Raw genomic sequence first — 27,692 nt, 5'->3', positions numbered from 1 at the left:
AAAGAGTCATTGAGACACTGGATATTACACAAAGCCCTTTGGCAACATCCCACATTCTTAAATCATTCATAAACTCATGAAGTTAAAAATTAACATCTGTGGAACTTAATGGATAGCAGACTGTTTAACAGACAGAAGCCATTTGCTTAGGGTAAGTGTTAAACTTTCCTCTTCGTCAATGGCCGTCCTCAAGAGTCAGTTCAGGGACCATTTCCAAATACTTCACTGACTTCAGGGCTGTTGTTGATAGTCAATGGCTGACCAAGTTTGCTTATAACTACAAATTTGGAGCTGTAGTCAGCTCTTCAAATAGTACCCATATTATCCAATAGGTAATAACCTGTATAAATGCTTGGAGACTTGACCATGAACTAAAACTCAACACAAAACATAGTGCAGGTTCACGGACATCGAACTCTCTTTCAAGCACCAGATTTCAGATATAGTGAAAAATATTTTTACCTAGCCTAGTTAATTACTAAAGGAGTATCATCCTGGTCCAAATACATGATAATCCTCCTCTCCTCTGCTATTATTAGACTGATAATTGAATATAATGCCATCTTTGGAAGGTAGCTATATAAGCACATGGTTCAATTAGAAAAAAAAAATGTTTTCTCAAAAAAAAAAATCTCAAGTATGAGATCTGTAACATACTTTGACCACCTAAAAGCTCTATCACTTTGCTGCTATTGACTTCTCTGTGGTGATCTCTGCCTGGCCTACAAGTTGCCACATGACTTCTGCTTGAATATTTTCATGATCATAAAACTACAAACACCACAAATGCCCATTATGAGGCCTAACTCTACACCATAGCATGAGTAGCACCTACTTGAGAGATGGGTATGCCTCCCAAAGGATACACTGCATCTGGAATAAACTCCCACTCTTTAACAAATAAACCAAATGCCTTTCTCATTAAATTTAATTTAGTTGAGTGGATGGGCAGCCATGAATTCACCCTAGGTGAAGCCTCTTAGCCCTTATGGACAGAAGTGGTAAGTAAACTGTAGAGGCCAGCTTTCTGTGATCTTTGGGATCAGTTGCTAGCATAAACCTATGAAACAATAAACCTAAGTGCATTATGATATTAACTGTGCAGTTTTCACATTGCAAATGTCACTTTATAAGTACATTTCAGGTACTGAGTTATGTTCATATAAGAGCAAACTGAGGTGTTACAAAGTCCAAACAATGCAACTTCATTTCCTCAAACATGAAAAAAGATTCAGTCTACCTGTGAATCGGATCACATCTTCACATCCGAGGAATTAGCACCAGAAACATTTCATTTAAAAATGTTCTCCAAGTCCACCATTCCTTACGTAACAACATACCTTTTTATTGACTTTTTATGTCTGAAGAATTGGACAAAATGAGTTAATCTTATACACATTAAAGTTCTTAACAATTTTAAATTCTTAAGTAATTTTTTCTTATTACTGCCTCACAAGAGGGACAGTGCAGTGATGCAATGAGCAGCATTGTCACATAACAGCAAAAAATTATCCTGTTGAACTGCTAGCTAGGTAACCTCCTGGAGTTGGCATGTCCTGCCTGCCTGCCTGTGTATGCATGTTTTTTTTTTTTTTTTTTTTTTTGCGGGGGGGGGCAGTCCATTTTCTTCAACATCCCATAGACACCTGTAAAGTGGATTGTTAACTTTAAATTGCTCATAGATCTGCATACAGTGTGTGTGTGTGTGTGTGTGTGTGTGTGTGTGTGTGTGTGTGTGTGTGTGTGTGTGTGTGTGTGTGTGTGTGTGTGTGTGTGAGACAGAGAGAGAGAGAGAGAGAGAGAGAGAGAGAGAAAGGCCTGGCAATCTACTCCCATTCCCTACTTGCTTGGTAAACTCTCTGGATGGTGATGGCTGTTCAAAGGGTCACTATAGGATTTGAAAACAACCCAACAGCAATGTATAGATAACATCACAGTACTTGGGTCTTAACCTCTGTTTGCTAGTGGGGTTCCTCGTCTGGAGTGTGCAAGTCTTATTTATGTCTGCCATGGGTTTTCATGGCTTGCTGATGTTTATGTTTTAATGAAAAAAATGAGCAGCAGCTTCTAGAATGAGATTTCTGAAAATCAGTTTAGGAAAGGAGAAATATATTAACAGTGTCCCTTTCATGTTATTTGTTTAGAAAACTGGAAAGTGGCAGTAACAGTGAGACAGACTCACCCTCTTGATATTTGATGTAATTTGTCCATGTTGTACACTCTTTTTATCAATTGAACATCATACACTATTATTAGCCTGCTGATTTCTGTCTTAGCCAATCACAGGTGGCTTTTTTCTCTTACTGGCTGTTGTGCCTCACTGGGCTAAGTGCAAGGGCCAGTAACTAAGATGCATTACTGAAAGAAGTATTGCAACATCATAAGTCTAAGCAAATTAAAATATGCCCTTTACCTCTGTCTAACAAATGGTCAGAGCAAAAGCAGAGCAGCAAAAGCAAATGCAAATATAAGCTGTTCTGACATAAATAAAGAGAAGCTAAGAGTAAGACTACAAAGTGATTTTTCTACTTTCAGAGGGAATCATACACTTGAGTAGTAATGTATGCCATGAATCTTAAATACAAGTAAGCAATCATTTAGATATCATTGCAATGATTCACCACTGGAGCTAAGTTGAATTATCACTCTACAATTTTTGCATAAATCCACAAACCATCTATCAGTAGGCAATCAAAATCAGCATTACAATATTTTATTTGCTTATATTACATTTGTGTCTGCTGGCTGAACAAACTTACTAATGAAACGTGCTTCTATTTTCAAAGTGTGTGTGTGTGTGTGGGGGGGGTTCCTACATATTGCTGCAACAGCATTTTGCAAAATTTTAATGTTTTATATGTTCATTACACATGTTTGAAACATTCTAGTCTGGAGCATAGCTTACTTGTATGCCTCCTAGTAAATCTCTCCTCTAAATCGGCATAATTCTGAATTTGTTTACTTCATGCCAAACTGTTTCACTATCCATTGACTGTGTGAAGATCTACAGAAAAAAGAGCCACGGTAAATAACTCATCTGAGTACCTATTTTCTGGAGAGAGCAAGTAATAATGTTATTCTCTTTGGACAGGTTGAGGCTGCCAAATCTGTAGTGGACACTACCCAGCCGAAACAGCATGGACACCTTCAGCTTAAGCTAAAGAAATTAAAGGTAATGCTTTTTTTTTCTTCTTGTTTTGCGATCAGATTATTGCATCTATAATGACAAGGAAAATACACTAAAGCAGTTTTGGAAGCAAATGATCAAACCAGACATGTTACAAATGCAGGTAAGACTAGCCCTGAGTGAAATCCTTCTTTCATCTTAAATAATGCTCAGATACAAAGAAAAGATAATTGGTTGCGATAATTGATTAAAGAGCTGGTGTTATTCCAGGGAGATCTACTTTGCATCAGCATGGGATGACATTTTCAACATTACAGCTTGCTTTGCTAGATATGGCCTACACCTCTCATTTCAAGGCGTTTATTCAATGGCTTAAGTCCTTGCTGCCCCTATTGCCCTTTTTGACAGATTTGTATCAATGGACATTCCAGCATATCTAACATATCAGTCCTAACATCAGTTCACATTAAGATGGCTCTCCTTAAAGCAAGAATTCTAAACAATAAATTGCCTGCAGTTCTGGCACTCCTGCATTTGAGAAGCATCCATATCTGCAGAGTTACTGAAATTTGTTTTAATTTTAAATAGAACACTCTGTCTGTTTCAGGGTTTTCTGCTGTTCATGTCTTCATGCCCCTTGTCAACTGTGGTGAATTCTCCATATTTGTCAGTGGACATACTACCTTGAGAAAGATCCTTAGATACTCACAAATGGAACACACTGAAATACAGATCACTGTAGGGAGAATTAATTATCAATGAACAGCTTGTACAGAAGCACCTTCTGTGTCATCTGATTGCTATTCAAAATTCCTCAGTTTTCTTAATGATTTTTCTATTAGCACAAAATCATTGATCATTGATTTTAGGTAACTTTAACTATCCTTCAATCAACTGGGACACTTATATCAATAATGTAGAATATGCCCCAAAATCCCTAGACTTAATAAAGCACAATTCTACTGAGTAGCTGGTAAGCAAACTTGCACAGCATTCTTGACCTGATTGTTACAGTTATGACCATGTCTTGTACTACTCCTCTGTTATTTGCCTCCCCACTGAATTTTGACCATCAACTTGTGACCTTCACCTTTTATACTTCCAAACGCTCCTACAGCAAACCCCACTGAATTTAGAGACTACAAACCTACCAACCTCAACCGGCTATATGACAAAATATCAGCATTTATTTAACATTTGTTTACCAGGAAAATCTGACTTGGAACAAAGCCAATTTTCAGCAGAGGCCCAAGGAGAAATGCTCTAGACACATGTCTTTGAAATGTGGGAAGAAACCGGAGCACTCTGAGGAAACCCACATGAATGCAGGGAGGACATGCAAACTCCACACAGAGGACACTACAGCCAAGAATTGAACCGGAGAACCTCTTGCTGTGAGGTGACAACACTACCGCTGCACCACTACTTATGATTGCACCTTTCTAGACTATAACACAGCAGTAAGCTACAGTAAGGAATTCTACACATATTTAGAAAAATGCATACAGCTACAGTCCTTACCAGAACCAAGTATCACTTCAAATTCAAAAACAGGCACCCTTGTGGTCCTATGCTAGAAATAAACTATACAACAAAAGAGAGGCCTAACAACTGACCCATATAATTACAGACCTGTCAGCCTTACAAGCCTCACCTGCAAAGCAATGGAATGTATTGTAATTGACTTCATAAATTGTGACATCAAAAATCTTGTTAGACTTTATCCCAAGAGTCTGGTTTTGTGAACGGTGGCTCCTGCCTGTTTACTCTGATAAATTTCTTTGAAAGGGTTACATAGGCTGTAGATGGTAGTCATGCAGTGTATGCAGTGTATCTTGACCTGGTTTACGCCTTTAACACAATTTCCCATACTGGCATCATACAAAAGCTAAATGCTTTAAAAATCGCCCCATATGTAGTAAGATGGATAGCAAACTGGCTGAAAGATATTACAAATGCAATGTGAGTTGCATGCAGGTGCCTAAATAGAAAGTATGAATGTTATCAGCTGTGTTCATCATGGCTTGTTGCTTGGACCTCTCTTTTTTCTTATTTACTTCTCAGATCTCTGAGCAGAGACCCAAGATCTCTGGCTAACAAATTTTGCAGATGATTGCAGACTGGGGTTGTGGGGATAGTTGATAAATCTCCTTGTGGCACCCAAACCCTCCAGAATGAACTCTCCCTCGTAAACGTGTACGTTAGTAAAATCAGGCTTAAATTAAATTCTAAAAACTGTAGAATCATCACTTTTGGTTTACAGCACATCCCCTCATCTTACTGTCTAGACAACACAGCTTTACAAAATTAAACTGCTGTTACGGACCTAGACACTTGGGTTGATAGCTCTCGCTTTTTTGAGTATCATGTAAGAGCATTTGTCAGTAAATCCTTTTATTTATTCCAGCTAATTGCCAAAGGAATATCATCAATGTTTAAAGAGATAATCACGCTATTATATTCAGCACTGGACAGACCAGTTATTGATTATAATATTCTCTTTGAAGAGATAATCACGCTATTATATTCAGCACTGGACAGACCAGTTATTGAGTATAATATTCCCTTTGAAGAGAAAATCATACTATTATGTTCCACACTGGTCAGACCAGTTGTAGAGTATAACATTCGCTTTAGAGAGATAATCATGCTATTATATTCAGCACTGGTCTGACCAGTTATAGAGTATAACATTTGCTTTGGGATGTATCTCACTAAACAGATCAAACAATAAAAAGACCTCCAAAGGTTTCCAACCAAACAGATCACATGCATAAAGTACCTGAGCTGCCAAAAGAGACAGGTAACTCTATCCCTTTATTCAGTGTCATATACATTTTTGAGGAGAGATCTGTGTCTCTCTTACTGTGCCATTAGAGACCCAATTGTTCTGGACCTCCTGTTTCTCTGCAAGTCCAGTATCTCTACCAGCACTAGAACAAGACCTAAATCTTCACCAGAAGATAAATAAAACTTGGTGGAGGGACAGGTTTATAACCAGCACATAAAAACTTTCTGATTCAAGTTTTAATATAATTATCAACATATTGCTGATATGTCTAGAAAATAACTCACATTTGCTGTGGCACAGAGTAAACCATTTATCTGAGAAGTGATTCCTGACCGCTGACGCTGACTGGGCAAGTGAAAATCTGTTCCACAATATGTCCATATTGACAGTGCCTGAGATAGTTACAGAAATATGATTTGTATGCATATATGCATATTTTACTATTAAATGTATAAATATCTGCATATTGGCAGTAGGCAGACAGTTGGTATCAGTGACAACTTTTGCAGCATTATTCAAGTTTTAATTAGATACCAGGGAGAACCATTTATAGCCCATCTTGGTCTAGTTATTAACAGAAATATTAATACGGAACATAGTCATAATGTGTTATAAAAGAAAATCACACTTTCTTGCTTACTGATCACAGTATTCGTGTCAGCAGAGACACCCTTGACCTGTGTTCCAAGCTGTCTTGTGAATTGCTATTCCTCCATGCTACTACATGGACAATACCTGAGATATTTACTAAAAATATGGAAATATGCATAATTCTCAAACCTATTGTTAAATTATATAAATATCTGCAAAGCAATGTTAGGTAGACATCTGGTAGCACTGAGAAGTATCCCAGCATTATGTAAAATTACACCTCACTAATGAAGAACAAAACCAAACTATAATGGGAACCAACAGGACAGATTTTAAACGTTGTTATAAACCTAGAAATTTGCTAGAGTAACAGATTACACATTAGTATGCATTTTTAAGACATCTTAAATCTAAAAAAAGAAAAAGAAATATAAATATATGTATGGGTATGTATATATATATATATATATATATATATATATATATATATATATATATATATATATATATATACACACACCATAGATCTCACCCTCAAATAATTGGGAGCTTACGAATTCTGCAATTAGATGGCTGTCATTCTTCTTCTGACTTTTCCCAATTAGTGGTCGCCACAGAGGATCACCTGTCCACTCATGATTGGCAGTGGAGTTTTATGGTGTCGAGTTGCCAGCCCAGCACCCAACCTTCCATGGAAGGCACGCGTGCGCGTACACACACACACACACACACACACACACACACACACACACACACACTCACACCTAGGGCCAATTTAGAGTATCCAATCCACCTACAGCATGTTATCCAATCCACCTACAACATGTCTTTAGGATGTGGGAGGAAACTGGAGCACCTGGAGCAAACCCACGTGACCAAAGGGAGGACATGCAGACTCCACACAGAAGGTACCCCAGCTGAGGATCGAACCGGAGAACCTCTTGCTGTGAGGCAGCAATGCTAACCGCTGCACCACCGCGGCTGCCCAAATTAGATGGCTGTGATTATAGAATGTAATTGGCAGCCATTTGCCATACAAAAAATGAAAAATCTACAAACTAACCAAGCATATGAGGACAAACTCAAGAACATTCTGCAAAACCAGGAACATTTGTTACAAGGGTATTAAATTATTCGAGTGTAAATAGAATCACATGCAGACACACATGCATACACACACACACACACACACACACACACACACACACATATATATATACATACATACATACATACATACCACCACCACTACCACTACACTAATTTACCTACCATCATCTTCTCTCAATAACCATTAGGAACATCATTACACTGGTCACCATCTTTCCAAAATAAATCTATACCAAACCAAGAATAACACTGTAAATGATCAAAACAAGGGATGGATTTTAAATATTAATCTAATTCAAAAGAAATACAACAGTGTTTTTTTTTTCACTGAAGTGTATTTTCAGAAAAATAAGAATCAGGAAATGAAAGCCAATAAAACAGCCAAGATTTTACTTCAAAAGTCAGTTGTTGATGTGCATTTTCAGGGGAAAAAAAAGATGAAATGTCAGTGAAATAGCCAAACTTTTTCTGGTTCTATTTGCTGCTGCACAGATGTTTTGCTGTCTGATTTGATTGCCTTTTGGTGACATCAGATGTCCATACATCTCTGGATAGAACACCTTGCAGCAATTTACAGCATAATGAATGGAAGCAGTGGGATGAAGTTTTTGGCATGTTTTAATGAAAAAATTAAAAACATTTTTTTTCATTGAAATAGTGGATTCTCCTCTGCACAAAGCAGCAAAAATGCTAGAGTTATAAGGAATGGGAGAGACTTGGGAACCCAGGTTGATAGCAGCCTTAAATTCGATCATTATGTGTTCACATTGGTAAGGAAGGCCTTCTACGTTGCCCATCTCATAAGTAAGGGAACAGCATCCAAAACAATGGAGGTTATAACTTCTCTGTACCCATCCCTCATCAGACCAATACTAGAGTACAATGTTCCCTTCTGTATGTACCTCACCAGACACCTGCAGCAGCTGGATAGACTTCAAAGGTTTCTCACCAAAAAAATTCAGGGCCTTCATCAGCTGACCTACATGGGCAGACTGAAGGCACTGTCACTATACTCTGTATCATATAGACTGCTTCAAGGTGACTTGTGCCTGGCCTACAGAGAGTCTCGGACCCTGCTTTAATGGAAATGCTACACATCCACAACTCTAATGGGACAAGACTGACTCACTCTAGAGACCTTAACCTGGCCTGAAACATAAACAGGACTTACTGGAGAGGCAGATATGTCTCCCAGATGCTGCCACGCCTCTGGAACAAACTCCCAATTCAAGTTAAACAAAGCTTCTCAATGACCACATTTAAACATAACTTGGACAATTGGATGGTAAACCGTAAATTTACCCCAAGGGTTTGACCTATGTCTCTCTTGATAGGGGCAGTCAGTGCTGATCATAAATTGACATGCTAATGTAGGCTGTTTCTCTCAGTCTATAAGGGAACTATGGGAAAAACATGGCTAGGCTTGTAAAGGCCCTAGGGCCAATAGCCTATAACCTCCTATGATCCTATGCTGTGCGCATTTACTTGATCACTGGGGGATCAACCAGATAAGTGATTTCAAAGGTATTTTAAATATATTTTTTTATTTTTAAATGGTAAGATAGATCTTTTTTATGTACAGTTAAACATGCCCAATAATACAACCTGTTGATCACGATTGTGCATGCTTAACTGATCGAATGAGGAAGGAATGCTTATGTTTTTAAGGGACCACTCATAAGGGGTATGGATATGATAGGGAAGATGTTTTGACATGGCACCATAGGCATGAATGGGAAGAATGCCTGAATGATGCTATAGTTGTGAAAGAGTTAAAAGTTATTTATTTACTGTTTTAAGAAAGTGGATGCCAAACCAAATGTAAGGATGCTGAAAGATTTTATTGTACTAGTAGACTGATTTTTATGTCATAAAATAGTATATAGAACTGAGCTTTCTAGACCTGTAGTAAAACCTATAAAAATGTTTGTAAAAAACAAAAGGTAATAGCTATAAACATATTCTGTTTTAAATGAAGAAAAGGGAGTAACATAGCTAAATTTTGTACTAGGCTAGTAATAGTTCTACAGCTCTAAAAACTGTAGCATCTGAAAACATGTTACTATTGAGAATGAATGATATATCCAGCGCTATACCTTCGGAACGAGATAAACTATTTGGGAGAATAATTCAGTCTGCATTCTGTTATTACACTACTGCAAAGTTATCCATGTGCAATGTATTAACTGATGACAAACAGTATCCATGTGCAATGCATTAATTGATGATAAACAGCTGCAAGGAATGTGGATTCAGGCAGTATCGTCATGTTGATAAAGCAACAGTATGTCTATAACAAGAAATCCCTTACTAATAAAGCAGTTAAACTTGTATGCAGTCAAGTTGAAAGGAATTGGTATCAAATTACTGAGCTTGAAATACAGACTTTGTTTGGGAAGGTAGTTCATCCTGTTGCTTTAATACCCAACTAAGCACAGGACATAGAGCATTTCTTATCTTTAAAAAAGTTGGGGAAGCAATGTAGTCATGTTGATAGACCATCTTATCAGTGTGGGGATAGGAACTAGCAAGTTGATAAGCCTATAGATATAGCTCTGCCTAACTTGGAAAAAAAAAGTGAAGCGGAAGCATCAGACACATTCATTACAGCCTGTGAATCCAAGATTGATCAGGGTATAATTTAAAAAAAACCCTGAATGCAGACACATTTGCCTGAAAATTCAGAGTAAAGAAGAATACACTATTTAAAGAGATATGTTAGCATACACATAGAACAATCTGTAACAACATAATTAGTTGAAGAAAAAGAAAACACAGTAAACCATTGTAGCCTAAAAATGTTACAAAGCAGAGAGTAGAAGTGATATAGCAGTCTGAAAGTTTTGGAAAGCAGAGAGCAGAGATGAATAGCATAACTGAAGAAAAGGAATCACTCACTGAAAAGGTGTATTCTATGGGAATATGAAAAGTGCACAACCTGTGCAAATTTCTAATCTTTCTGTCAAGCTCATAGGTTCATATGTTGGTAGTAAGCTATCTGCCCTAGGGCCTATACAAGCCTAGCCATAAAAATTCCCTAGCTATTTCTTCCCACACTATTTACTTCCCTGGACCCCTGTCTAGCAGGGTGACTGACATGATCCCCGGGGTGAATTTCCTACCTCCCATCCAATCATCAAGGTTCTTTTTGAAGAGGGCCAAAGAGGCGCTCTGCTTGACATGTATGGGCATTCTATTCCAGAGTCTGGGGAGTCTCTGGGTCAGGAAACTATCCCCCCAGCATGTTTTGTTCATTGTGATGACAAGGTTTAGATCCCTGGAGCGTGTGTCTCTGAGGGATTGGGATTTCTTTAAGTGTAGCATGTCCAACAGCTCTGGGTTTGACATGGCCTTGTATGTTAAGCAGAGATTGACTCTGAGTAGATGCTATGCGACAGAGTATAGGTGGAGTTTTTTTAGACGGTCAGCGAAGGGCATCTGCTTTAGCGTGTGATTCTTTTAGTGAGGTATTTCTGCAGTCTTTCCATTGTTGCAGATGTCTTGAGAGGTACATATCAAATGGGGCATTGTATTCTATAATGTTTCTAATGAGTGATGAGCACAGTGGGACAATGATCTTCTTTTTTCTGGATGAAAAGCCCTTAGTGATGAGGTGTGCCACATAGAAGGATTTCCCGACTCTTGTGAAGATGTGGTTATCAAAGATGAGACCACTGTCCACCTGTGTCCCTAAGTCTCTTATCACACTTTCAGTGTTTAGTGTACTGCCAACTATGTGGTAATTCATGGGTACATGTTTTTTTCCCAAAGGGGATAACTATACATTTCTTGGCATTGAGCTTGAGCCCATGGCTCTGGCACTAAGCATCTGTTTTTGTAAGGCCCTTTTGTAGAATATCCACATCATTTGGGGATTCAATAATGGCTCCCAGTTTGCAGTCATCTGTGAACTTTGTTAGCCAGAGTCCTTTAGTGGTGGCCTGTACTTCAGAGAAGTAGATGCCAAACAAGAGCGGTCTCATGACTGAACCCTGAGGTACTCCACTTGTCACTTGTCTGGAGCTGGATTTGGAGTTGGCTACTTTTACAGTCTGGGTTCTGTCAGTAAGCCAGTTGGCAAACCATCGAGTGATGTAGGGATTAATGCCCAGCTTAGTAAGTTTATCTATGATTCCAGAGTGAGGGATGGTGTTGAAGGCCTTGGCAAGGTCCAGATAGGCTGTGTGGACCACCTTACCCTTGTCCACGGCTCTGGAGACTGATTCAAAGAAGTCAATCAGGTTCAGGAGACAAGATCAGCCCTTCACAAACCCAAACTGTGTGGGGTCCAGTGTTTGAAGGTTCCCAATGTCTTTGTTTATAAGTTCAATGATAATATGTTCTATGGCCTTGCAGATCAGGCTCATCAGACTGATGGGACGGTAGTTCCCGGGATCCAAGGTGGATCCCCCTTGTGGAGTGGGATAACTGTAGCTGTGCGCCACTCAGTAGGCACAAAGCCTGAGGTGAGGCTATGATTAAACATGACACTCAGATGAGGTGCCAGTTCATTTTCTAGTTCATGTATTACACAGCCTGGGATGTCATCTGGTCCCATGGATGCTGTATTCTTAACCTTGAAGAGTGCGTTTTTTACCTGTGTGGCCGTTATTACCAGAATTTGGCAATCTTTTGGTATTGAGATGGGCCATTTAGGGGGTGAGAGGGGGGTGAAGTTTGCACTGTATCGATCTGCCAGGATATTGGCAATATCCTTGGGATCAGTATATTTAATGCCATTCTGTTGTAGCTCAGAGCAGATCTGAGCATTGCCATTTAGATTCTTGACATAGCTATAGAATGCCTTGTGGTTGTCTTTAGAATCTTAGGTAATTTTATTTTTGTAACTAGCTTTGGAGGATTTTATGAGAGATCTCAGCTTCTTACTGAAGCTGGTAAGGGAGTTTTTCATCCTGGGATTTTCCTCTTTTCTGCAACAGTATCTTCCTTTTGTTGTAAAGTTTATTTAAGGCAAAGGACCACCAGATTGGCTTCCTTTTTTTGGAGGAGAGTGTCTTGGTTCTATCAGGGATGGCACAATTCATGGACGAGTGGATGTGCTCTTGCAGTGCCTTAGTGTAGGATTCAGCAGTTGAACTTTCAGTTTCTGTCTGCATGGATGTCATGAAGTTTGTCACTTCTGACTTGAGTAGCATGAAGTTGGCTTTGGAGAAGTTTTTTACGGAGGTTTCCTTACTGGGGGTGGGGGTGGGATGTGGATGTCAAGGGTGATTAGCTTATGGTCAGACCTGACCAACGAGTGGGTGACCATAGGTGTGAAGCATCGATTTCCCATGTTGGTAATGACCAGGTCTAGGATATTGGAGCCCCCGGTGGGACTAAGGATTAATTGATTCAGGGCATTGGAATTTATGAATTCCAAGAACCGTTGGGCAAAGGTGTTGGTACACGTGTAGTTTCCCCAGTTAATGGCAGGGTAGTTGAAATCACCCAGTATTAGGGTGTTTGGTTGTATCTTAATATTTTCCAGTATGTTTAGAAAGGTGTAGTGAGAATCTTGGGGCATGGTGGGGGATCTGTAGCAAGCTACAATTTGGATTGCAGTCTTACCTAGTGTTAGCTGCACCTGGAGAATTTCATATGCATTGTGTTGGGCAACTAGCCTGGTGTTGTGAATATCTTTGGTGAATATGGACACTCCTCCACCTTTAGTGTTTCAGTCCTGGTTAGGTGGCCGAAAAGTGTGGTAAGAGTTGTAGCCTGGTATTGCAGGGATGTTCTCTGGAGCCTTGAACCAGGTCTCAGTTACTGCACAGATATCAATGTTCTCTAAAACAGAAAGCCCTATAAATGGAAGTTTCTAAGCAGCAGGTGAGTGTTGAGTTGAATAAAAAGCTTACCGGTAAGAAAGGTTTCACCAGTGTAGTAAAAGAGGAAGGAATAGCACTTGGGCAGACTTTTAAAACTTCTTCTTTCAGTTCAAGAAAAAAAACAAATCAGACAGGAGAATGCTCTAAACAACAGACATCTATAAGTAAGGAAAAAATGAAATTGAAAATAAAATGTGTCTTAAAGTATCCTTTTCAGGGGGGGAGCCACTGAAAAAATGAGAGGTTGATGCTCATTCCTTCTGTAAATGGTTCATCTCCCAGGCCCATGTACACATATCAAGGGTATCAGAACTTGTCAGAGATTTGGGATGCATGGCTAGGCTTAAAAAGGCCCTTGTGGTCATTAGCGTAGTAAACACCTATAAACCTATGAACCTGGGATAAAGGGAGTGTAACATAAATGAGCAGAAAGTGGTGATGGTAGTGTAAACTAAGAGACAAATTAGTCTTGAACAAAGTATTAATACCCCTGTTGAGCCAAAATACAGGAGGTCTTAGCAAAAGAAAAATAGTTATATGCATCTGGTTTATAAAATAACACTCCAGTGCCTATGTTGGCGGGAGAGAGGGTAATACTTTCTAACTCACAACAGGCTGACCTTGAGGAAATTCCTCAGTTGGATAACCTATATGTAAACTGCTTAAATTTTAAATATGTAAAGTATAAAAATGACTTATTGAGCAGAGCAAGGGAAATACAGCCAGGGTTGTAGAAGAAGCTACTGAACAAGGTGTTCCTACTTCTTATACACACTTTGAGTTACAAAATGAGTTGTACAGAGTAAATAAGGAGGGAGAGAGAGAGAGAGAGAGAGAGAGAGAGAGAGAGAGAAAGTAGTACACTAACATCTGGTCCTCAAGCCTTTCAGAAATATAGTGATGACATTATCATATGGGCATTTACTAAGCAGACACCTAGGAATGAATACAACTAAAATATGGATCTTAGCATTTTTTCACAAAGTAGTTTTATTATAACTAACAAAATAAGAAATTCTATTCACAGCTTAGATATAAGGTCATAGATTTCATATGTTATTAACTACCAGTGGCTGACCAGGTTTCATTTCATTTACAGCTAAAGCCCAACTTTTTCTTTTATTATAACAGGCACAGCCCACCACTGATGAATTTGTTATAAACTTACACGTCATTAGAGCAAGCATAGAACCATACAGTAACAATCCATTTACCCTTGATATTCAACAATTATTCTAAAGAGCAAAAATTCTCGGTATTTAAAAAAAAAAGAAAGAAGAAAAAGAAATAAACTAGCTACTAACATAATGTTAAACAGAAAATCATTCAACATAATTACAAAAACTAAGTGTAAGTCCTTACTGTGGTTAACTTTAAGAAACAAATGGTGTCTTCCCCAGGGGAAATCCCTAACAATAGAACTAGAATTGTTTCCTCAAAGCATTTGAAACAAATAAAAGTGTTTTCTTAAGCACAGCCATTGTAGTGCCCATAGATACTTCTTCCCCGATGCAATCTTGGAAGGGTAAAATGATGACACCTTAGTGTTTACTTATATTTATGCATTCAGGTATCAACACAGGACATCCTATTTTTGTACTGCAAACCTAGATGTCAAGTGATGAAAGCATCCTAACTCCACAGTATGAAGCCTTACCAGTAGGATTTTCATTTCCTGAATTGTCGGGGACGGGCTTTGCTTCCACTTTCTTTTTGGTGATGCATTTTTTTAGCTACCAATATTAGAAGGATGAAAGCAATGAGATGGGTTCTGGACATCTTATGCATGCCTTCCACTCCAAGCAGTAAGCTCCTGGAAAAAAAAAGATAGTATATGTCCACAGATCTGTATAATAATATTTCTTAGGTTCTCCTTAAACTGGACTAATAAGGAGCACTCCCAGAATACCCGCTTCCAATCCACTACTTCAGGCCTAAGGAAATGCCAGCATACATTGGAAGAAATCAGGAATATCTATGATAACCTTGCTGATAAAAGTATTTAAACTGGCATTGCCAGCCAGAGGGAAGGCCAGACAATATTTCAGAGCTCTGGTTGCATATTTCAGAATTCTTCCCCAGACCTTTGGTGGAATTGAAGACATAAATTATTTTTCTCATATAAGCATAATATTTTTATATTTGTTGTATGTTTTAAACCATTAACAACTTATATGCCTTTTCAATAGAGCCTTTGTTGTGATGTGGCCTTTGTGCATTTAGTATCCAAGTAACTCAAAGCAAATAATTACTTTATTTGACCCTACACAGATTAAACTTTTCCCCTCATTTACTAGATGGTTATATAGATCCTTATCAAATATATTTAGTTTATGTGTCTCTGTAAATTCATCCCAAGGTAATGGGGTGTTTTTTGAAAAGATCTTAACATTTTTTTCTGGTCTGGAATAATATAAGAAGTTGAGAACTTATCTGATGGATGCCTTAAATGCCAGAAGAAAACCTCACACCAGGGTTTTTAAATCATTTGATTCCAATTATTCCATCCAACAATTCCAACTACTCTCTACCTGAAACTAACAACATGAAGGTCTTGTTTCTTTTTTACAATTGTTATTGTACATACTAGTGATTTTTTTCCCATCTGTGTATTAAATGTATAATCAACAACTGTATGTTATCTGTCATATATTGTTGTAATCTACTTTGTCCTATTGGAGCTTTTCTCCCCGGGCCTCCGCTGAAAATGGACATGTGTCCAGTCGGACTATCCCGGTCAACAAATGTAAAATAAACTAAATAAATAAATAAATAAATTATTGTCATGGGGTGCCACTTGAACTTATTGGTATGGACATTATTGAGCCATTGGTAAAATCCACCAATGGGTTTCATTATATTTTGGTTATTTTGGACTAGGCAACTAAGTACCATGAAGCTGTCCCACTATGTAAAGCTAATGCAAATCTATAATTACGGAGCTAGTCATATTATTTTCCAGAGTAGGGGCACCTAAAGAAATGTACACAGACCAGTAAAGTCAATTTATGTCTACAACAGTGCACCAACTGTGCCAGTGCTGTTTGGTCAAGTCAGTGTACCATCCCTATATGAATAGGAACATTTTAACCAAACATTAAAGTCCATGTTGAAGACAGTTATTGAGGAAGATGACAAAAATGAGGCCTACTTAATACCATATATCCCTTTTGCCATTACTCAAGTTCCACAAGCCTCAACAGGATTAAGTCCTTTTAAGTTAATATATAGCATGAACCCTCAGGGAATGTTAGATATTGAAAGAAAAACTGAGAACAAAATTTATTTATTTATTTATTTTACATTTGTTGACCGGGCTAGTCTAGCTGGATATATTTCCATTTTCAGTAGATGCCAGGGGAGAAAAGCTCCACAGAATATACAGAAAAAAAACATACAACATATGAAAGTCAATACAACAAAAACAGCAGGATAAATGTAAAGACAATAAAGAAAAGTTAGCAGGCAGAAACAATTTACAAATAGGAACTAATATCATTACCTATAAACAAACTAAATAAAGAGAAGCAAAAATCAGGGAAAGGTGAGTTAGGAAGTAAGAAGAAGATATTTTGAAAAAAAAAGAAGAAAAAAAAAACAAATATATAGTAGGGGAGAAGTGGGAGGAAAGTAAGAAGAGGAGAGTAAAGTAAAAAGAAAAGACAAGAAAGAATTAAACAAACTTTCAGCGAAGAGGAAAAGAGATAAGTTAGAAATTGAGATAGTTGTTCATGGAAGAGGGAGAGAGATGCGGGGGAAGTAAAGAGATAAAAGAAGGGGTAGAATTATTTAGTCAGGTTTAGTGCAGGAACAGAGCCAGTGATTTTTCAAGTGTTCTTTTATTCTTTGTTTGAAGAGGGGCAGTGATGAGATTAGTGTTATGTCACTGGGTAGTAGATTCCAGTTCCTTCCTACTGTACTAGATTAAGTCCTTTTAAGTTAATATATAGCATGAACCCTCAGGGAATGTTAGATATTGAAAGAAAAACTGAGAACAAAATTTATTTATTTATTTATTTTACATTTGTTGACCGGGCTAGTCTAGCTGGATATATTTCCATTTTCAGTAGAGGCCAGGGGAGAAAAGCTCCACAGAATATACAGAAAAAAAACATACAACATATGAAAGTCAATACAACAAAAACAGCAGGATAAATGTAAAGACAATAAAGAAAAGTTAGCAGGCAGAAACAATTTACAAATAGGAACTAATATCATTACCTATAAACAAACTAAATAAAGAGAAGCAAAAATCAGGGAAAGGTGAGTTAGGAAGTAAGAAGAAGATATTTTTGAAAAAAAAAACAAATATATAGTAGGGGGGAGAAGTGGGAGGAAAGTAAGAAGAGGAGAGTAAAGTAAAAAAGAAAAGACAAGAAAGAATTAAACAAACTTTCAGCGAAGAGGAAAAGAGATAAGTTAGAAATTGAGATAGTTGTTCATGGAAGAGGGAGAGAGATGCGGGGGAAGTAAAGAGATAAAAGAAGGGGTAGAATTATTTAGTCAGGTTTAGTGCAGGAACAGAGCCAGTGATTTTTCAAGTGTTCTTTTATTCTTTGTTTGAAGAGGGGCAGTGATGAGATTAGTGTTATGTCACTGGGTAGTAGATTCCAGTTCCTTCCTACTGTACTAGAAAAAAAGAGAGTCACCAGCTGAGTTATTGGACTTTGTTAATCTGGCCATAAGTTTTCTAGAAGAACGAAGGGAGTTAAGATTATTGTATGGGATTAAAAGTTCTGAGAGTATAGGGGTGTTTGAAGGCTGGTGAAGTATTTTGTGGGCAATGTTCAGTTGGGGGATGAGCAGAAGGTTTTGGAATTCCAGCCAGCCTAGTTGTTTCAGGTTAATACAGTGGTGGGTTCTGAAGGGGTTGCCAGTGGCGAAGCGGGCGATGTTATTGTAGCATGTAGCCAGTTTATTAAATATTATAAAATATGTCAGTAGAATTGGTATTGTAAATAACAATTGTTTCCTCAAAGCATTTTTAAGAACAGAGGGGAACTTTTGTTGTAATCCCCATAGAAATGTTGCATCACTTTAAGTGAGAATATTGCTTTAAAAGCAAAGAGAAACTTTGCAGTACTACTTACAGCAGGTTTGCTAAATGAAACAAGGCTGTATCAAAGGACAGCTAAGGTAAACCCATGCAGTGTTGTTTGCCCTTCATGGGGTGTAGGGTGAGGAGATGAAACAGTAGTTCTGGGAAAGAGACAGCAGAGTGAATAAGGAAGATAGCACTAATGAGAGACTTTGGGAAAGACCGAGAGAATGAGATTTACTGAACGATACTGTACCCCAGCTGTATGGGACTCTACTGAAGGTACCTACTGAGAACTTTTGTTACACCATAAAACATTTGTTTGGAGAAGGACTTACATCTTTATGCTTTTGTACAATAAGCTACATTAATACTAAGACCATTGTCTCTGCTGCCTTAAATATCCCATACTGTGTTGCAAGTTACAAAATGCTGAAAGAGTTGCATAATGAGTAAGACAGAAGAATTTCAAACTGAAAAAAAGTAAGTTTTGTAGTCATGGTACAGAAATGAAATATGTGGGTCACATCTCAACATCTGGGGAACAGAAACACTAAGAAAGTAAAATAAATAATGGGAATGCCTCCTCCAGTGGTAAAATAGGGTCTACTGATATTTAGAATGATGGAGTATCTTTTAAACTGCATCTGTAAATGTTAGATGAAACTTTGCCACTAAGTTATTGCAACATCACTGGGAATTAAACTGGAGTGCAAAACAGGAAAAGAGCTTTGAAATGCTTTAAAAGTTAATAACCAAAGCATCTACATAAAAGTATTTTGATACGAACAAGTAAGTCACATTACAAATAAATGTCAGGCAGAATGGTACTGATTCTGCAAGAATATAAACTCTCTGATTATGGGTTCAAAGGCTTTACTGAATACCAGAAAATGTATGTTAGGACAGAAGAAGACCTGCTTGAAGTACTATGTGCTTGCAATAGTTCTAGATTATGTTGCAGTAGACACTGTACAAGACACCACCAAGACTGAAGAGAGTATTTGTGAGAATGAAAAAGAATCAATAAGTTGTAAAATGTAAGTGGGAATATGAAACAGATGGAGAGTAAATGGGAGGAAACAAAAATTCCACACAGTGTCCCAGGCTGCATCCTACACGACCTGAAAGACAAACTAACCCCTCACCTAAACACACTGTTCAGCCTCAGCATCTCCACAGGCTACATACCCATAGAGTGGCACACAGCAATGGTTATTCCGCTCCGCAAAGGTGGAGCCACAAAAGACCCCGGGAACTATCGCCCTGTAAGCCTGACTAGCTTGGTTTGCAAGGCTATGGAGCGCATCATCATGTAACTCATTAACAGAAACATTGGAAACCTCCAAACACTGGACCCTACACAGTTCAGCTTTGTTAAGGGCAGATCATGCCTCCTAAACCAGGTGGACTTCTTTGAGACAGTTACCAAGGCTATAGATGAGGGAAAGGTGGTACACACAGCCTATCTAGACCTCGCAAAGGCCTTTGACACCATTCCCCATTCTGGTATTATAGACAAGTTCACCAGCCTGAACATAAACCCCTACGTCACAAGATGGGTTGCCAACTGGCTCATGAACAGAACGTACATGGTGAGAGTTGCAGGCGCTAGGTCCGACTCTAAACCGGTTACAAGTGGCAATCCCCAGAACTCAGTCCTAGGACCCCTACTGTTCAGCATATATTTCTCAGAGGTACAGGCAAGCACAGGAGGACTATGGCTGACCAAGTTCACAGACAACTAGGGGCTATAACTGACTCTCTGGCTGACACAGACATTCTCCAAAAGGGTCTCACTGAGACAGATACCTGCTGTCAAAATCATGGCCTCAAGCTAAATGCCAAAAAGTGCATAGTCAACCGCTTTGGAAAAAACAAAGTACCCACAAACTACCACATAGGTGGAAGTCCCCTAAATACGGAAGACATAATAAGGGATCTGGGGACCCAAGCAGATAGTAATCTCACCTTTGATAATCACATTGCCAAAGTGGTTAGAAAATCCTTCTATGTGGACCACCTAATCACTAAAGGGTTCACATCCAGATCAAAAGAGGTCATTGTGCCCCTATACTCATCATTCATCAGACCCATCATAGAGTACAATGCCCCATTTGGGATGTACCTTACAAGACATCTGCAACAGCTGGAAAGACCACAGAAGTACCTCACCAAGAGGATCAATTGCCTCAAACAGATGCCTTATGCAGCTCGACTAAAGAAACTCCAGCTGTACTCAGTAGCATACCGCCTACTCAGAGGTGATCTCTGCCTGACATACAAGGCCGTGTCCAACCCAGAATTGATGGACATGCTCCACCTAAAGAAAACCATATCCCCTCGAGCCACATGCTCTAGGGATCTAAACCTCACCACAACAATGAATAGGACATGCTGGAGGGATAGATTCCTGTCCCAGAGACTTCGCATGCTTTGGAACAAGATTCCAATCTACATTAGTCAGAACTCCTCGCTAACACTCTTCAAAAGAAATCTTGACGAGTGGATGGGAAACAGAAAGTTTACCTCGGGGATCACTTCAGTGGCTCTGCTGGGCAGAGGCACAGGGAACTAATCTAAAGAGGCGGCAAAAGCCAACACATTCTGGCTAGGCTTATAAATGCCTTCGGGCAGATAGTCTAGTACCTACCTATGAACCTATGAACCTTATTACCTGTGACTACAAATACACTTGAAAGAGTTCCAGCAGTGTACTCATAATAATGTAAGGATGTAGATACTCTGAGAAATGGCCACGACAGGCTGGTCAGAAAATAAAAAAATCTTCTGTGGGGAGAGAAATACAGTCATGCTTTTCCTCTATTGCTGTTATTTCCACTTAGTGGTTTGCTACTGAACTATCTGATTTTAACATTTTTTAGTTCTTTCCTAACCCAGACTGATATACATAGCAGGCAGGCTATATCTGGTGTCAACCATGATTATTATGACCAGAAAAACATTGTCTGTGGCTTTTAGTGTTATTTGTGACTATATGTGCTGGTTAATAACTTTTAGGGTGGTGCAAAAAACAATGTAAATAAGGCGCACTACTTGTAGTACTGTTTGTCCATAACATATGAGGTCATATTGACCTGCCTCTAGTTACACTACACCTGAAATGAAACAATGTAATATCACATGTGCTGTAGCTAGAGCCTATAACTGTAGATGTTTCACATTGTCTATAGATGTACATTCATGCTTGTGCTCAATAGTTTCTACCAATTTTTCCCTATAACGTTTGGGTCACCTACATGGCATGTGTTAAAACTGCCGTAGGTACTCTAAACTGTGAATAATTAGTCTGCTAGCACTATCATCAGCACTTACATTGTGTTTATCTTTTTTCTCCTTCAACCTGACATCTCATTGCTCCTGTTTTATATTTACTCTAGTTAACAAGCCATTTTGAGTACTTGACTACTATGTCCCTTGCTGGCACTGAAGTATGAAATAAATAAACAGACACATGAGTGCATTCACCCATCTGTCTGCAACTCACAAAAAGCCTTCATTCTGTGTTAAAATAAAGAGTTTCTGAAGGTACAGATGATGTGCTGGTAAAAATCAGATAAAGAAGGAATAACTAAACTAACAGATTGTGACTTCATGTTAAAGCAAAATGTACAGTCATTGTGTTTGGTCCATTATTTTAATCAGAAACTGAACAAGCACCTGCCCATCAAGTCTAGACTGTCAATGGGACCAAATAGTTGATGAGGCAGTAAGATGAGATACCCCATGTTGACTTACTGCAAGGCATGAACAGTTGACAAAAATAATGAAAAATAAGTGTTTTCACACAGGCTGCACCCCTAGCACCCCTTCACCCCCTGCCACATATGTATTCCAGTTATGAGATAACAGCTATTTTGGCAAAAGAGAAAACATTTTTCTTTACTTGGAAAACTTGGATAACTGTATCGGAAATTTGTTCCCCATTATCCATCATTATTGCTTAGTGACCTAACACACAACAAGAAGGTTGGGTCAACAGATGAGTCACTCAAATGTAAAAAGCTCAAGCTACCTCAGTATCATGTATCTCATTTATTTAGATCTTCTCTGTGCCTGGCTTGGACACCTGTGACTACAAAGCTGATCCAAGTACTTTTTTTACACTTGCTCTGTCTCAGTACTGTTTAACACTTCTGTAATGCATTTATTGATTTGATTGAATTTATCACTGTTTTTCAGCCTGTACCTGTTAAAAATACACTATCTAGTTGTTACTGTACTGCTCTTATGTTGTTTTAACAGTATTATAACATTTCCTAACCTCCTTTGCTACTGTAAGAGCTGTTCTGCATTTGCCAAAGTTCTCCTGAGTCTGCCAAAGTATTTCTAAGTTTTGCAAAGTTTTATTGTGTTGTTGTAGTTCTCCTACATTGTGCACTTTGTTCTGTATTTTATTGAACATTTCTCATGATTAGTAAACTTATTTCCAAGGATTCCTGATTCTGCAGGAATTCTGACTTTTGTTGTAAAGCATTTGTTACTGTACTTGACTCAAAATTGGTTTTACATTAAGGGGGTTCTTTTGCACTCTGGTGGGAGCACGGCTGAATTCAAATCATCCAAGCTGGAAACTGCTGATAGGAAGTTTATTGTGCCTCTATCTGACTGGCCTGAGGAATTAACCATGTAAAAGTCTTAAATCCTGCTGGTATAAAAGAATTACATTTTTCTGAAGTTGTGCTCATTTATTCAGAGCTTCCCTGTGCCTAGCTTGGACACCTGTGACTAAAAGATTTGGATTGCTTCTAAAACCATCTGAACCTAGAAAGCTGATACAAGTACTTTTTTTTGCACTTGCCCTGTCTCAGTGCTGTTTAACTCTTCTGTGCTGCATTTATTGATTTGGTTGTATTTCTCTGTTTTTCAGCCTACACTTTTTAAAGATATGCCATTTATTTGATAATGTACTGTTCTGTTCTGTTTTAACAGCATTCTAATATTTTATAACCTCCTCTGGTACTCCAAAAGTTGTTCTGAGTTTGCCAAAGTTCTCCTGAGTCTGCCAAAGTATTTCTAAGTTTTGCAAAGTTTTTCTGTGTTTTTGTAGTTCTCTTATGTTGCACACTTTGTTCTGTATTTTGTTGAACATTTATCAGGGTTAGTGAACTTATTTCCAAGGATTCCTGATTCTGCATGATTTCTGGCTTGTGTTGTAAATCATTTGTTACTTCACTTCAGCTCAAAATCAGTTTGTTTTACATTAAGAGGGTTCTTTTGCACTATGGTAGGGGTAGAGCTGAATTCAATACATCCAATTTGGAAACTGCTGGTGGAAAGTTTATTATGTCTTTATCTGATTGGACTGAGGGATTAACTGTATAAAAGTTTTCATCTTGCTGGTATAAAAGAATTATATTTTTGTAAGATTGTGCTCATTTATTCATAGCTTTTCTGCGCCTGGCTTGGACACCTGTGACTACAGGACTTGGTTTGCTTCTAAAACCATCTGTGAACCTACAAAGCTGATATACAAGGTTCTCCGTGCTTTGTATATAAGCAAACCTCAACAGTTTAAAGGCCATGCTCTCCATAGTCTCCCACTTTTCACAGGTGTTTGAAGAGCTTTCAGTTTGTGCAGCAGGCAGTACCACTGCAGGTCATCTAACTGGAGCTGCTCAACGTTTGGTGACTTTTGCCAGAGGCCTGGAGAGATTCTGCTGAATTTCAAAGCATCCATGGCTAAAATTAAAAAAAAATAAGTATTTTATTTATTTATTTATTTTACATTTGTTAACTGGGTTAGTCCAGCTGAGCATTTAGCCCGTTTTCAGTGGAGACCCGAGGAGAAAAGCTCCACAGTCAGTATTAACATTTTACATATAATTAATGACATTTTCATTTGAAAATTTTTAACAAGATAACTATTGCAGTAAATCATAACAGTTAAACAATTTAGTACAGTGCCCAACATTGTCCACTAAAAACATTTCTAATAAATCATCCAATTGAACAATTGTACAGTAAAAGACATTTATATTAAGTCATACAGAAAGCAGTTTTGTATAATGATAGCGGTCATACTGCAAAAAAAACTGTGGTTCAGAGTGACGAAAGGAAGTATAGTATTCATAATTCCTAACTGGTTATATACAGTGTAGTTACAGAAGGAGTACACAAGGGATGAAGTGGATTAAGTACAGAGATGGAGGGGTAGATGATTATTTAGCTAGGCAGTAGAAGGAGGAGGGAAACAGAGGCTATGGTAGGGTAGTTTCAGGGAGGATGACTACAGCGGCAGGTCCATTTGTTTGTTAGGTATCTCCGAGTGGCTAGTTTGAAATGCTTGGTTTGGTCGAGTGACCTAATTTCTAGGGGTAGTTGGTTCCATGTTGTAGCAGGGTTATAGTTATAGAGTAGATACCCTATTTTGGTTTTGAGTTTATAGATCTGTAGGAAGTCCTGGTCTGAGCTACGTAGTGTCCTAGTTGGGGAATATTTAGATATAATGTATAGAAGGCTAGGACAGAAAGATGGCAGATAGAGGATGGAGTTGATAATTTGCAGTTGATGTAGTAACAGCATATGAGGGAATTCAAGCCAGTCCAGTTGTTTAAAAGATAGGCAATGGTGTGATTTGTAGGTTTGGTTTGCCGCATATCTAGCATACCATGTTGTATGTAGTTTCAAGTTTAGTTAAGAGTGTGGTATTAAGATTTGTGAATAATTGACAGCTATATAGACGTGTGGGAAGAAGAAATGCATGGGAGAGAGTTATTCTGGCTGTATTGCTTAGATGTCTTTTGTTACGTTTTAGGAGACCAAGTTTCTGGTGAGTCTTTTTGACAGAGGAAGTGACTTGGAGATCAAATTTAAGCTGATCGTCTATTATGACTCCTAGCAGTTTAGTGCTAGATTCAGCAGTAATGATAGTGTTTTTGCTTGATAGGATGGAAAATGTAGTTTATTTATTTATTTATTTATTTATTGACATTTGTTAACCGGGTTGGTCCAGCTGGGTTTGAGGCCCATTTTCAGTAGAGACCCGAGGAGAAAAGCTCCATACAGAAACTGTTTACAGTAATTAAAGAAATTTGGCTTGAGAGTAACAAATAAAAAAATTGATTAGACAAAATGTTACATATACAATGTAGTAATGCATGCAAAAGGGCTGTACATATCATGTTCTACAGAGTAACACTATATATACATCAGGATTTTTTTTTTTTTTTTTGTTCAGCAGTAATGGTTTGATAGAGTTTAGTAAGTATTGGTGTGATGACTTACTTGAGAGAAAGGGAAGGGATTGGTAATGGTATGTGAGTGGGGGGTTAATTTAGGGCATGGCAAGGGCAACTTTTGGAGTTAAGTGAATGAAATTTGAGTTTTTCTTTGAAGTGTGCTGGGTGGATGATGGAACATATATCAAGTGGAAGTTTGTTCCAAGCATGGGCAACTGAGTGTTTATATAGTTTTGAGATTGGTGAGGTTTTTTGGGAGAAAGAGTACAAGCTTAGTTTTCTTGGGGTTGAGAATTTATTTATCATCACTAAGCCATGTCTCTATACAGTTGAATGTTGCTTGGGTAGTAGAGTGGAGGTCAGATGGATTGTTAGCAATGGCAATGACTGTAGAATCATCTGCATATTGTACAAGTGTAGAATTGGGACAGGAAGTGTAAAGTAGGTTGGTGAAAATATTGAATAGGAGTGGCCCAAGTATGGATCCATGGGGGACACCCATTGGGACGATTGAGGAGGGATAGAGCAGAGTGCCATTTGACAGCTTGCTGGCGGTTAGAGAGATAGCTAGAAAACCAGGATATGGTGAGAGGAGAGAAAGTGTGAATTTCCTTTGCACTTTGCTCATTGTGTGCTTTGCTTTCCTACTGGGAGTTTAGTTTAAAAGTGTTTAATTTTGCCTATATTTAAGCTTTGTGTTTGCTCTTAGCTGCACAGTGTGCATCGGGGTTCAGCAGTGCCCTGTATATTTGCAAATGCCTTGAAAGACAATTTTCTCCTAGACATCTGTTAGGGATCCTTCCCAAGCTTCCCTGCTGCATTGCAGGAAACTCAGTTGTACACTGAGAAGCATTGCCATAGTTTTCACCCCTAGCCTTCAACAGAATAAAGCCCCTTTGTTAATCCTAGAACAAAATCTGGACAAACTAGCCCAACCCCCAATAACAGTTACAGTAAAAACCTGTCATAATGGATGGTCAGTTTCCAACTATTTCTCTGGCCAACCTGATTGATGTAGGCATCCTGAGGCAATGTAGTAACTGCCTCATGTATACTGACTATCACTTACTGCTAAAACAAACAAATACAATATGTGAAAGATGTAATTACACTATGAATTTGGAATCAATTCTCTTTGGAATCAATTCTCTCACGTAACAACAAACCAGACATCAAACAGGTAGTCAGCACACACACACACACACACACACACACACACACACACACACACACACACATACACACACACACACACACACACACACACACACACACACACACACACACACACACACACACACACACACACACACACACACACACATACACACACATCATCATCATCTCTTACACAAAACAACATCAGAACACATAAGACCACATAGATGGAGGTACTCAATAGAAGCCAACTAAAAGATCAGAGACCCCCCAAGTGCAAATCAAAACCAAATGTCCTGGTCATAGATGACTTTTTAGTGAAACAGACAGATGTCCCCCTCACCAGGAGAAGGTCACAGTTAGCTGTGAGTCAGGTGCCAGGATCCATCAAATCATGCACGCAGTCAAGTCACTCAACAACAGTTACCGTTATGACTCTGTTATACTACATGTTGGGGTGAATTACTTGAGATGTACCTCTCTGGACAATACGAGAAGAGACATGACTGAACTCTCAGATTATGTGTCCCAGGCAGGTATGTCTGCAGCCCTAAGCAGCATTCTACCTCCACCCATGATGATGCCACAAAATAAACAAAAAATGATTGACTTCGTCAACTGGCTTAGCTTCTGGTGTGAAGCCATGGGGATGCAGTATCTGTCAACCTATGAAGACAAGGTTGACAGACATGCTGCTTTGCCAGAGATGGTCTTCCCTTGTCTCCTCTAGGATTTTGGATACTGGCAACAACACTTGCCTTCCCATAGTGCCTTTTTTAGGCAATGTCAAAACAACAAAATTTCCCATATAAAAAAATCTACTTGAGACAAACTCAAGGTTATG

The 27,692-nt window shown here is 38.5% G+C and overlaps 1 protein-coding gene across 1 annotated transcript in view; it reads left to right on the top strand.

The window, feature by feature from the left end:
• CFAP97D2 (CFAP97 domain containing 2) overlaps nt 1-27,692 on the top strand; it is a 250,828-nt gene that overhangs the window by 149,459 nt on the left and 73,677 nt on the right. Inside the window, exon 2 of the mRNA XM_044071994.1 lies at nt 3,092-3,172. Coding sequence (XP_043927929.1) covers nt 3,092-3,172 — 81 coding nt within the window. The remainder of the gene's footprint in view (nt 1-3,091; nt 3,173-27,692) is intronic.

This window comes from Protopterus annectens, chromosome 5.part0 (assembly GCF_019279795.1).
Source record: "Protopterus annectens isolate FY-2018-M chromosome 5.part0, PAN1.0, whole genome shotgun sequence".
Lineage (NCBI taxonomy): Eukaryota > Metazoa > Chordata > Ceratodontiformes > Protopteridae > Protopterus > Protopterus annectens.
The sequence above is the reverse complement of the archived record's forward strand: the minus strand, read 5'-3'. Positions and strand labels throughout refer to the sequence as shown.